The 13,584-nt window shown below is 44.6% G+C and overlaps 1 protein-coding gene across 1 annotated transcript in view; it reads left to right on the top strand.

Annotated features, from left to right (window-relative positions):
* The window catches only part of LRBA (LPS responsive beige-like anchor protein), a 542,055-nt gene that overhangs the window by 277,570 nt on the left and 250,901 nt on the right, over positions 1 to 13,584 (top strand). Inside the window, exon 39 of the mRNA XM_066631587.1 lies at positions 12,635 to 12,781. Coding sequence (XP_066487684.1) covers positions 12,635 to 12,781 — 147 coding nt within the window. The remainder of the gene's footprint in view (positions 1 to 12,634; positions 12,782 to 13,584) is intronic.

The raw sequence follows: 13,584 nt of genomic DNA, 5'->3' as shown, positions 1-13,584 counted from the left end.
GTTATTTGTAAAAGTCAATGTGGACATGTGACTGCTCTAACTTTGCTTTTGTTACTGAATGAATCTAGTCTTCAGAAAAAGCTGTTATAAATTCAGTATGCACTGTAGAAGTCATGCAAGAAGTAGAATTTTACCCTGTGCCATTCCTTAAATGTTTTGTCAAATGAATACATTTCAAATAGTTTATTATATGTAGGGCAAGAGGACAAAGATAGGATTTGCTGTAATCTGATTTACATAATTTGGGATCTTAGCACTGCAAGATTCTGCTACATGAGAGTGTAAGGAAACTGACAAAACAAATAATTTGGTTTTATTGTCCCCTCAAAACTGCCCCCCTTTAACAACTAGGTTAGCTCTTTAAATTTTCCAGCATGGGTCATGTTTGTCTTTTCAGGGATAATATGAAAATAGTCTCTTGAACATATGTTCCTTCCTTATACACATATTGAGAAACCTATGTTAGAGGTGCAACCCTTTGTCTGGTAAAGAGTTGTATGGAACCTTGGATGAGCAGGCACACAAAACAGCATACACCAGCAGAGTTCTTTGAATGCAGTGGTTATATTTCAGAGCAAGGGTTATCACAGGTAGAGTAATCAGTAAACAGTCCTAGTCAGCACGATGAGCAGACAGTCCATAAACAACAAATCCAAATCAGTTTTCCAAGATACACAGTCAAAGTTCATTCCATGGTCAGTAACAACCTGTATATACTCACATCCAGCCTCCCAAGTTACTGGCAGCAGTTCAGTAGTCTCCTACTACACTCCTACTGCTGCACTGGAAGCTCAACAAACCAAACATTAAGTAGTTGGAGTGGCCAATCAGTGTAGGCTAAGCCACACCCAGGGTGAGGCAGTCACAGGTGTTTGCTGATCCTGCTGACTCCAGCAATCTGCACCTGTTCCTGAACCACCTAGTTGGCTGTGTTTCTGTCTTATCCAGAACATAGACCTGACATCCTCCTCCTTGGTTCAGGACATTTATCCTGCTCAGACCCTTAGCCCCAGCATCACACAGTTTTCTTGATGCTTAATTGTGGATTGCACTTTCGTTAGTGCGTCCGCCACGTTTTGGCTGGACTCGCAGTAGGTCAGGGAGATAAGACCATCGGAAACACATTGCTTTACGTTATGGAAGCGCACATCAGTGTGTTTCGATCTCCCCCTTACGCCAGGTGTCGTTGCCATCTGTATGGCCGCCTGATTGTCTTCCATCAGGTTAATGGGTTTTGGCACTTGTATGCCAAGATCCATTAGCAGTTGGTTGTGCCAAATAAGCTAGGTGCACATTAGACTCAGTGCAGCAAATTCCGATTCACATGTTGACAAAGACACATGTCTTTGTTTCACAGTTTTCCACCCGATTAAGGCTCCAGCTAGAAACAGTGCCATTCCCGAGGTAGATTGCCTAGATTCAGTGTCTGCAGCAAAGCTTGCATCTACATATGCGGTGAGTCTCAGATCACCCTTAGGTTCAAGGTACAAGGACATGTCTGTTGTCTGTTTCAGGTACCTTAATATACGCTTTGCTGCTAGCCAGTGTCTCTGTGTGGGTTGGTTTGACGCTCTGGCTAACAAATTGCACGCCATAGCGATGTCTGGCCTCGTCCATTGGCTAAGGTACATCAGACTCCCCAGTAATGACTTGTACATTGTGGTATCGAATATGGGACTGGGTGTATTATCTTTATCAAAATCAGTCACCATAGGAGTCTTCACCCCATTACATTGCTCCATGTTGAATTTCTTTAGCAATAGGGCTATTTTTTCTCTTTGAGAGATCTTATAGCCAGTAGACACCTCCGTAATTTCCACCCCAACATATTTGCATATCTTACCCATGTCTCTTTCTTCAGAATTTTTCTTCAGAAACCTGAAGAAAATTGGTTTCTTCAGGGGTGTATCGGGGGAGGGGGGAAACCTGCCAATAGTTCCACCAACTTCTGGGAGCTGAGCTGGACTCTTTCTTAAAAATTCCAAATCTCCTGAGTTCTAAGCACCTTCAGCAACGCTTTGTCTTGCTCCAGTCCTCCCCTATGTAAACGGTCACTGCCGTTTCATGTTCTGTAAATACCTTCTTTTGGCCAGTGAACTCTGGACCACATTCCTCACTGCCTTTATCTTTCCTAGATATATTTCCTTATTACTAGCCTTTTTTTCTATGCCCTCCAACGCACATAAAGAGGGATTGGCTTGGCTTTCTTGTTATGCATCTGGCTCGTCCTTCGTTAGGCATCTTGTCCTGGTCCTATCCTTGGCGGGATATGCCAAGGCTATACTGTAAGTCGTGCTGTTTGACCAGTAGAGACCTTGTTTTTGCAGGAAGCATTGGTCCCCTCCCATGTGTAACACCAAGACTTACATTGCCTTTCTTAACTTTCACCTTTTTTGTGTCTTCCAAACATGGTTTTTAGTGTTCATGTTCATACTGATACTTGAATCAAAAATAAATATAAAAAGTATAATACTTGATATAAATACTATGAAAATATGAATGAATATGAAAAGTACCACCATCAGCAGGGCTGGCCTGAGGCCCCTGCCATCCTACCCCAAGGCTATCACCCATACCTTTTCACCCCCTCCCCATCGCTCATGTGTTTCCCTCTTGCATTTCCCCTACATTGCCCATGCCTTTCCCATCTCTTCCACATTTCTACCACCATTCTCTTTATCCTATTTTCTCCACTCTGCCATTTTGAGTGACAGACATGGAGAAAGAGACAAGGCTAGAGTGTCTCCTCTCCCACTTGTTTTTCCCTCCCTCAACTTCTCTGATTTTTTTAAAAAGTAGGGAACTGGGAGGGAGAAGAGGGTAGGATGAGTAGGATAGTCATCAGAGGTGGTAGCTCCCCTGTGACCAAATTGCTGTCCAGGACCACAGGTGCCATTGGGTCCAGTTAGTGGTTCAGCACTGGTCATCAGTAAGGGTGATGGTAGTGGTTGGAGTTCTTACCTGTAGGACTTGCAGTCTGTATGAGTAGGTAAGGCTGACAGATGACGTCTGAGATTGATAAAGGCACAGTAAGGTGGGGCAAAAACAGACAAAGAGATCAATTGCAGATAATATAAAGGATATAGTAGAAATGGAAACGGTGCAGAAGAGAGCAACCAAAATGATTACTGGGCTGGGGCACCTTCCTTGTGAGTAAAGGCTATGGCGTTTGGGCCTCTTCAGTCTAGAAAAGAGGCGCCTGAGGGGGGACATGATTGAGACATACAAAATTATGCAGGAGGATGGATACAGTGGATAGAGAGGCGCTCTCTTCCCTCTCACATAACACCAGAACCAGGGGACATCCACTAAAGTTGAGTGTCGGGAGAGTTAGGACAGACAAAAGAAAATATTTCTTTACCCAGCATGTAATTAGTCTGTGGAACTCCTTGCCACAGGAAGTAGTGATGGCATCTTGCCTAGATGCCTTTAAGAGGGAATTGGACAAATTTCTGGAGGAAAAGTTCATCACAGGTTACAAGTCATGGTAGGTATGTGCAAGCTCCTAGTTTTAGAGGTAGGCTGCCTCTGATTGCCAGATTCAGGGGAGGGCAGCAGGATGCAGATTTTGTCTTTTATCTTGTGTGTTCTCTGAAGCATTTGGTGGACCACTGTGAGATACAGGAAGCTGGACTAAATGGGCCTTTGGCCTGATCCAGTGGGGCTCTTCTTATGTTTTTAAGGGTAGAACCTTTTGTGTCTCAGTAAAAACTTTGCTGAAATAGTGGATTGTTTTGGAAATTCTGATGCAATAAGAAGCATGTTGACTTGGAAACAAAGGGAGTTATCCCAAGCAAGAACACCATATGGCCAAATTATAGATAAAGGCATTTAAACAAGAAAATGAGGCAAATAACAAATGATATTATGCACACTGGGGCAAGTGGGAAGCAGAATAACAGAAATGGAGGAGAAAATGGTGACAATATAATTGTCAAATTTGCCTAAACCTCTTGATGTCAAAAGGACTTGCATATCTTCTATTCAGTTGTATAGTGGATGCTGAGATATTGTTAAAAGAAGAGCGCTGGCGAATCTAAAAACTTGACAAGAAATTTACTAAACTAATTCAAACTGTGGTATCTTTGGCCACCAAAAATAGCACCTGTTCTTTCCTGCTGTTTTAAAGGCACAAAACTTTTAAAATTTGTTGCCCAGTGAATCACTTTAAATGTTTAATTATAAAGCTTTTAACAATTATGAAGTAACTTGGTGTTCAGTTCTTTCTGACCATGTTAGAATGCTTATAATTGTGTCGATCCCACAGAATGATACTTTTGTTGAGCCAACATGTTTTTCATCAGGTGTAAACAAAATGACTAGGGCAGTACATAATCATTTACAACTAGGGTGATCACTACACATGATGGTGCATCTAATGCTGTTGGATTTAATGCCTCACTAACTTTTCTAGAGTTCCTTGAGAGTGTCAACTGGCATATGGATAGAGCAGATCCAGTTAACATTGTCCACTTGAACTTTCAAAAAGCTTTTGAAAAAGTCCCTCACCAAGGGCTTCTTGAGTGAGCTATTATGGAATAAGAGGTGAGTCCTTGTATGGATTGGTAACTGGTTAGCAATAGGAAGCAGAGGGGGGGGTATCAATGGACCAATTTCACAGTGGAGGGAAGAATGGAGCTTCCCAAAGATCTGTCTTGAGATTGGTGCCACCTGAAAATTTGGCCACTTCACTGTTTACCCCTAGCTGCAGAACACTAATAAATAAGTAAAAATCACCAATCTATTCAGGGTGCTTAAAGCAAAAGCAGATTGTGAAGGGGCTCCAAAGATCCTCTCCAAACTGGCTGAATGGGCATCCAAATCACAAATGTGGTTCTCTGTTTGTAAGGGTAAAATGATGCATGTTGCAGCAAAAAATCTCAACTTTGTTGGGAAAATGTTTATCGAGTATGCAGCAATAGTGAAGGTAAGTTCCATGCTAGAGGTAATTAGAATAGTGATCAAGGATAAGTTTGCTAGTATTATATTGCCCCATGCAAATCTGTGGTGTAGCCACATTTGGAATAATACGCACAGTTCTGGTCACAACACCTCAAGAAGAAGGTGCAAAAGAGCACAACCAAAGTGGTCAGAAGGCTGGACTATTGAGGGAAGACATGTTAGGGAATCATAAAATTATGCATGGTGTGGAGAGCAAAGGTTTTACTTCTTCTCTCTCAGTACTAGAACTGGGGAGGGGGGATGTCATTCAATGAAACAATTTTGTTGGAGATTTAGGATGGACAAAGAAAATACTTCTAAAGACATCATCAGGCTGTAGAATTTCTTGCCAAAAGATGTGTTGATGGCCCCTAGCTTGGATGGCTTGAAAAGGAATTGGACAAATTCATAGAGGAAAAGTCTACTAGTTGCTACTAGTCATGATGTCTAGACACTGTCTTCAGGGTCAACAGCAGTGTGATTCTAAATACGAGTTGTAGGAGAACAATGGTGGAAGAGACATATGCCTTTCTCTCCACCTTTTGGGCATCTCAGATAGCTGGTTAACCACGGTGGGAAACAGGCTACTGGACTAGATGAGACTTTGGCCTGCTCCAGCAGGGCTTTTCTTGTGTTCTTAAACTGAAAATCCAAACAGCAGGTCCAGCCATGTTTCTGGGCAACAGTCTGTTGCCTATTTGATATCACATTTCAGCTTCGATGCTATATAAATTGTTGTTAACTGATTGTTAAACAATCATGTTTTTTTCATTTTGAAGTTAAAATTAAATCCCTTTCATAAAACTTGAAAAGTAAAAGTATCTTGTAATTTTAAGAAAAACAGTTTACTGAGTAAATTCAGCTTCTAAGATTTAGTTGTGGAATGTTTTTGTTTGGTACCTTGGTATACAGTGCCTTATCCAATCAGCTCAATTCTGCTTCCCAGGAGAACACTGAATATCAATCATGTGCTCATCTGTCACTACTTTCCTATCTTAACTGCCAGCATTAATTTCCACAATTATGTCAGCAGGTGAGAGAGCTGTCTTTCAGAGACAATTCTGACCTATAAACCAGTGACTCGCCAGTCTTCTCTCCTGGGCCTAACTTGTACACCAAAATCTAGAGGTTCTGCATACACATTTGTTGAAGTACATGGGTAATGTTAGTTCAGGCTTCCATCTCTTCAGATATCTGTTAACAAATGTATATGACAATCTTTGCAGTGTTGCAGGTAAAACTTTCAACCAGTCCAGTAACCAAACAGGTTATAATCATTACAGGTTTCATTATAGGTTATAGTGTATTATAACAATGCTATTGTGTCAGCAGTGTGCTATACAATGCATGTGGTATGTCCCTACATATGTGTAATCTCTGATATGATCATATCAGAACTTGGAGGGGGGGTTAGTTCACATCAGTGAAATTAGGATGGATGATCCTCATTGGAGCCAGCTAGGATTTTGGATTCATAGTGTTTTGGATTCATGCTGTTGTATCTCAGATGGCAAATACAATGCATTATAAAACAATATTTGGGGATATCTCAGATTCAAAATTATGTCAAACCTATATTGCTGAAGTATGTGCTTCGCACTTGTTTTGGAGGAATGCTCATTTTTGAAAGATAAAATGTCATACTCTGACTTCAGCAATGCTGTGTTAACAGTTTGTGTGAACATGTGACTGTCAAACATATGCATAGATGCACATCTATGGACATAGATTTTATTGTTCCCAAAATTGTATTTATTTCATCATATGGATACATTTTTGTGTACATATGCATACTATCAATTGTGTGTACACAGTGCTTTCCTTTATACTGGAAGCAGTAGGTTGTATCCTAAGAAAATTAGTAATGACTAAGTACCATTGAAATAAATGAGACAAGTTAGTTGAGAATAAAATCCTATTAACTTTAAAGGTCCTTGATTCACTTTCTTAGAATAAAACCCATTGCCACTAACTTTGATGCATGCCATTCATTGTGAAGCACAGTTTTAAATAACTGTCTGCAAAACCACAATACACTTCTTGCATTAAGCAGAGCATGTGTGTATATATGTTGAAACACTGCAGGATAAAGTGTTTGTGGTACAGTGCATGAGGCCAAATGTTCAAAGGAAAGGTTGAGATGCTCTAGATTCATGCAATCTTTTGGTGTTCTCTGGAGGAGTTAAAATACATAACAGAATATTGAGTGTATACGAAGAGTACACACTCAATATTCTTTTATATTTACATTAAAAGTTACTAAATTCATACTTTGGTGTGTATGCATGTCTACCTATGTTTACATGTTTTATAAGCACAGTAGCAGAATGGGCAACATGCCAGTTTGTACCTCTGCTTGTTCTTGCAGCGGACCTCTCCAGTTCACCCAGCAATAAATGAGGAGACCAGTAACACAATAGAAACCAAAATTCCTAAGTAATATTTTAAAATACAGCAGTTTGTTTGCTTTAACCATAGCCCATGGGCCCATGGGCATGGGGAATGTGTGAATCCCAGTAGAAGCATTTTCAGTGACACTTTACACTGAAAAGTGGAGGCTGCTGTGCACTGAAAAAACCCTCCCCATCCCAAGCAGTGCTTATTGATCCACTGTGGTGCCACATATCTTTTGACCTGGTCTGGAAAAAGTGATGCTCTGGGCAGTTGCACCTGTTGTCCATCACTTCAGCAGGTTTTGCAACAGGATTTCTGGGCAGATGCAACTGCCCAGAACATCACTTTGTCCAGATCAGGTGGAAAGAAATGCAGTAGCACAGTGTAACGGTAAGCGCTGTTCATCAAGGGAAAAGCTTTCTCTGAACTCTGGATCCGGCCCGCCGGCTGTAGTTTGGAGAGCCTGTAATGTGTAAAATGATATTGTGTAAAATGACAGTGTCCTTCCTGTTCAATTCTTGACTAATTCTAGCAAAAAAAAGTAGAGAAAATCATTAACACCTGTAGAAAGTTTGCCAGAAATCTTCCTGGAAGTGTTACACATAGATCTTGTCTTTCAAATTGCATTTTAAATAAATGGAAACTAATTCTTGCAATCTTAAATGGAGACTATTAGATTGCAATCATATATACCCTTACCTGGGAGTAAGTCCCACTGAACACAATGGAACTTACTTCTGAATAAATATGTATAGGATTGTGCTACAAGTCTAAGAAAGAAAGTTTCAAGGTAAGGAATAAAATGAAACTGTCGCACTTCTGTTTGTACGAGTAAGTGGGGATGTAAAAGTGTGTTGTATACCAAACTACAGACACATGTTGTTAGAATTTATAAACATGTTCATTATCTCTTTTTATTTATTTTATCCTGGTAGTTGTCTTATTCTAATTAAAAAATAAAATTCTTCTCCAGAAAGCTATTAGGCCACTGAGAATTGAATGTTAGTGCATGTGTTGTGTATTAGAATATTGTAGGTAATTTTACTGCTGCTAACTTAAAATCCTCAAGGGGGAGTTAATTACAGGAAAACCTTTCTAAATATCAGCTGCATATTTTCCATGACAAGAGGTTTTTCAACTCTCCTTGAATAATTCCAGAACTGGAGTTTTGTTTAGTTTTATTCACTGGTACATTTCAAAGAGGGGGAACCCCATCCCCCTTTGGCCCAGTGCTATTTCTGGTAAACAAACACGTGCAAATATATTTTAAAGGCTACTTGGGTCAGGGAAACTGTGTGAAAGAAGAAAATAGCATTTTATTGCAAATTAAACTTCAGTCTTAAAAATTAAAGACAGATTCAAAGTTGTTGTTTGGTCCATTGTGCTAATGTGAATGGTGTTGTTTGAAATTTATGTTCACATGTTTACGGAGACAATTAAGCTTTATGTATGGCCACTAGGGATTGCCTTCCTCTGTAAATGTTTGCAGATTAAAGGTTTTTAAAAATAAGCCAGTGAAACCTCAAGCCATGTATGGCAGTAATCAAAAAGTAATGAGCAACGTGTTGAAGTTGGTTCGCCAGGATGTGTTTGGCATATGTTTTCAAAAGGAGACTGCAAAAGGCTGCAGTCCTGTGCATATTTTACCTGAGAGTAAGCATCATTGAACTCAGTGGGGCTTAGTGCTGAGTAGACATGCAGAAGATTGCACAAAGACCCCTGTTCATTTCTGCTTTAAGGCTACTTAAATTATTCCCATGTTTTCCAGTCTTCTGAGTATTAGAAATCTGCATGCATTTCCTGTGTTCTGCAGCTGCAAGATGAAGAGTAACTGTGAGATACCTAGTGAATTGCTGCCTCCTATGTGTTTCCTCTTGTCAGCTTAAAATTCAGGGGGGGAAAAGAATGGAAAAAATGAAACATGTATGCATAGCAGATTGGCAAGGTTTAGAACAGTGTATGGGGGCTCAGTGTATTGTTAGGAAGAGATGCAAAATGGGCTCATTGGTTTTAATGGAGAGTGTACAGTATTTTGATACTCATATCTGCAAGACAGCTCCATAATCTATATTAGAATCTGAGTCATGAGAGAGAGAGAGAGAGAGAGATTGTTCTGCTGAACTATGTGGCTTGGGGAAGAGAAAGTCTGCTTCCTACAGTGCAGCTCCCTCCTGTGACTATTTACCAGGAATAAGTCATAAGTTCAGTTGGATGGCTGTGGATCCGAAATGTGTTTCCTTAGAGCAGAGGCTCCCAACCTTTTTTCACTGGTGTACCCCTTGGCAGCCCATTTCCATAAACTGTACCCCTCATATTAGCACCACAAGACATTCTAATGCTAACCTCACAAGGCATTCTAATACAGGCCTGCCTTTTCCTGCCATTACTCACCCCAGGTTGGGAACCAGTGCCTTAGAGGCAGGTCCTACTCCAGGACTACTGCGCAGTCAGTGCACATAGCTCCTCCTAGAGCCTAACTTTGGGTCCAATCCTATCCAGTTTTCCAGTGTTGGTGCAGCAGTGCCAGTGGGGTGTGCACTGCATCCTTTGGTGGGGAGGCAGTCACAGAGGCCTCCTCAAGATAAGGGAATGTTTGTTCCTGTACCTTGGGGCTGCATTGCCCCTGCAGTGGTGCTGAAAAGTTGGATTGGATAGGATTGGGCCCTTTGAAGCACCCCTTGCCTGCCTGCCTGCCTGCCTGTTTCAAGTGCACAGGTCAGCGGCGCTGATAACCTTTTCATCCCCTCTCCCCCAAATAGGCGCACAGGCAGGTTGGAGCCCTGGGAAGCAGTGTGGATAGGCTCTATGAATTGTGTTTCCCCCACCGGCCCCCCCAGGCAGCTCCTCTGGTCTTTGGCTGCCCGCCTCCTGATGCGGAGCCTGCCTGTCTTCCCGGCAGCTCCAGCCCTTTGTCGTGGCTGCCGAGTAGCCTCTCCCTCCAGGCTCCGCGCTCTGCAGCTGGAGGCGCTTCCCTGCGAGCGAGCCTGCGCTCGACCCCACTGCCTGATGCCCCCCCTCTGCATGGAAGGAGCGCAGGCGGGAGAGTCCCGCGGGCGGCTCAGTGGCGGGCCCCGCACCGCTCCCCAGGAGGCTTCCGCTGCAGGGAGACTGGTGCGCTCTGCCGGCTGGGGTCACTCCCGCCCCGGGGCTTTCCTGGGAAAGGGCTCCTTCCAGTTTTGGAAAGGTCGGTGGCTGCAGGCTGCGCGTGGGGACTCCGGGGGACCCGAGCCCAGTCCTAGGCATGCCTGCTCAGCAGGAAGTCTCATTGTAGTCAAGGGCCTTACTCCAAGGAAGTGTGGATGGGAGTGCAACCTTCGGCGTAAACGTGCCCTCCCGCGTCTGGCGAGCGGCTGCAGTTCTTTTCCCTGGGCGCCTCCTGGCAGCACAATCGTACGCGCGCCTACTCGGAAATAAGTCCCGCGGTGCTCACTGGGGCTTACTCGCGGGAAAGTGTGCATAGGTTATGGCCTGCTGAATCCCGACGGGGGCGGCCTCCCTCCCTCCCGTTGCTTTCACGTCCGGGGCCGGGAGCTGGCTGCCAGTGGGGCTCGGGGATGCCGCTTCCCCCCCCCTCCCCGAGCCAGGCCCTGCTACTCGCGGGTTCTTCCTGCCCCGGGCCGGCTGCGGTGTGTGGAGACCTCTCACCAGGCAGGAGCGAAGGGCGGTGGCGGGGAGGCGAGGAAGGTCAATGTCAAGGCGGAAAGCGAGGGAGCCTCGCCGACGAACTCACACGCGCCGCCCCCCTTCGGATTCGAAGTACCCCCATTCGGAGTAGCGCCCCTACAGTTCGGAGCATTGGCTCATATCGTTGCACCCCCGAGACAGTAAGGCTGCAATCCTGTCCAAACTTCCCCGGGAGTAAACCTCACTGACTGTGATGGGACTTACTTCTGAGTAGACATTCTTAGACTTGGGCTCTGAGATTGCAATCCTATCCACACTTCCGTGGGAGTAAGCCCCGTTGTCTATAGCGGGACTTACTTCTGAGCAGACAGGCATAGGAGTAAGAGCCCAGTCCTACTCAGAAGTCTGATTTGAGTCAGTGGGGCTTACTCCCAGGAAAGTGTGGGAGTAGAATTGCAGGCTAAGTCTTGAATGGCCTGAGACGTTGCCCCAAGGAGGCGATGCCAGCAGAGGCTCCCCGCCTCTACCGAGCGCAGCAGCAGAAGCTGCTGCTACGGTGTTGTGTGGATCGGGGCCGCGTCTCGCCCGCACTTCAAGGCGGCGAGCCTGGCTGGCCTGCCTGCGGGAGACGGCTGCAGCCCAAGGGGATCTCCTCGAGGTCCGCCGGCGAGAGGCGGGCAGCCGTCGAGGGAATTCCGCGGAAGGGACTCCGGTGGGGATTCCCCCGCAAGCCGCCTCTCCCCGCTGTTCTGGCCCTCAAATGCGCGCTTTCCCCAGAACAGCCTCTGCCTGCTCCCTCCTGTTCAAACGGGGCTGCTGGAGTCTGCTGGCGCAGCGCTGCGGAGCTCCGTCTCTGCCCCCTCCCCAGACTGGCGAAGCCCCGGCGTCTAGACAGAAGTCCGATCAGCTCCCCCACGCGGGACGCGGAAGGCTGGCTGGGTTGAGCCACCGCATGGGGATCATTGCATTTACAGCTGGTTCTAGGCAGGACTCCCTGTCTAGGGAGCTCCCACGGAATACCCTGGAGTTTACTCCCAGGTGAAGGGCTGCAGCCTCAGTCACATGGGCATGCAGTTGGCCATCTCTCCAGGCGAAGGTGCCAAAGGCTTCCAGCCTCCCATTTCGATGGGGGACACCAGCTGTGAATTTTGCCAACGGGTTTGGAAGCAAATAGTGTCTTGCAGAAGCGGCTGGGAAGGAGGGCTGGCAAGGAATCAATACTCGTGTTTTCTTTGTCCAGATATCTAGGATGCTTCAAAAAACCCAGCTAAGCCGAGAACTCCAGCTAGGTCCAGTCAGATTAGATGTAGCTAATGCTGGCTCCTAGATGTAACTCTGCTGGCTCCTCGCTTCCTAACCCGAAATGGATCAAGTTTGCTGGTTGGCCTCAGAATGCCAGATGCAAGGGAGGGCACCAGGATGAGGTCTCTTGTTATCTGGTGTGCTCCCTGGGGCATTTGGTGGGCCGCTGTGAGATACAGGAAGCTGGACTAGATGGGCCTATGGCCTGATCCAGCAGGGCTGTTCTTATGTTCATAAGGGACCTATCCTCAGCTGCCTTCCTTTTCTTGAGTCCTGTCTGTGCTGTGCTGTGTGTACTGTGCTGTGTGCTCCAGAGAGAGCGCAACTGTTGCCTCCAGAGTTGATGGACAGCCGAGTTTCTCTTTCATTTCAGCTCAAGATGAAGATGTACTTGTTAAAGGAAAGCAGTCCATCAAGAGTCAGGCTCTAGGAAATCAGAACTCGGAGAGCGAGATACTCCTGGAAGGCGATGATGATACCTTGTCATCCATTGAGGAGAAGGAATTGGAGAACTTAACTGGTAAATTCAGCCATCTATTGCCTCAACTGCTGGATGAGTCCTCCTGGGCTTCCTGACTGGTTTAATTCCCCTTTTCTTCAGTGGGGGAAAGAACAATGGTGCAGCATTGTGCCCATGTGAAAGATCATTTTCTGACCACTGCAAATACACCACCTATGTCAGTAACACTGAATGCTTATTGGGAATCTCCATACTATATTTGAATGGGTTATATTGTATATTTACCTGTAAATCAGGATTTCATATGTGCATAATTTTTTGGGGGGACGGACGGACAAAGTAGCTTAGCTACCTTTCTATTCCATTGATTCTTTCCCTCCCTTACAGTGGAAATGAAAGACAGCCTAGGAAACTTACTCATCAAATCTAATTTTATTAGTCTGTGTAAAAAGCAGAACACCTCTGCTACATAGCCAGTCATTCTGGCAAATGGGTAATTTTCTTAAATTGTGTAGTCTACCAGGCCCCCCCCTTTTTTTTTTTGTAAAAGTCTGGATCTGCACTGCCTCCTTTTTATTAATTGGAAAATAGGTTTTTTTCCACTGTAGTAGATTTTTTTCCCTAGTTTAATAAAAATGAGAGCCAAACCCCAAGTCAAACCATTTCCTTTAAAGTGTTGTCTAAAAAGGCTTTTTTGTGGGCAATCTGGACATCAGTTCAGCTTCAACATACAATTTAGTGTCCCTAGATCACTTCTGAACACAATAATATTCTTTACCATTTAAATTCTGTTTTGCTGGGAAGCAGCAGGAGGGGGGGGATCTTAAATCCAAAATTTTATTTTATTGCAGTTCATTATCTAT

Source organism: Tiliqua scincoides, chromosome 6, assembly GCF_035046505.1.
Source record: "Tiliqua scincoides isolate rTilSci1 chromosome 6, rTilSci1.hap2, whole genome shotgun sequence".
NCBI classification, from domain to species: domain Eukaryota; kingdom Metazoa; phylum Chordata; class Lepidosauria; order Squamata; family Scincidae; genus Tiliqua; species Tiliqua scincoides.
The sequence above is the reverse complement of the archived record's forward strand: the minus strand, read 5'-3'. Positions and strand labels throughout refer to the sequence as shown.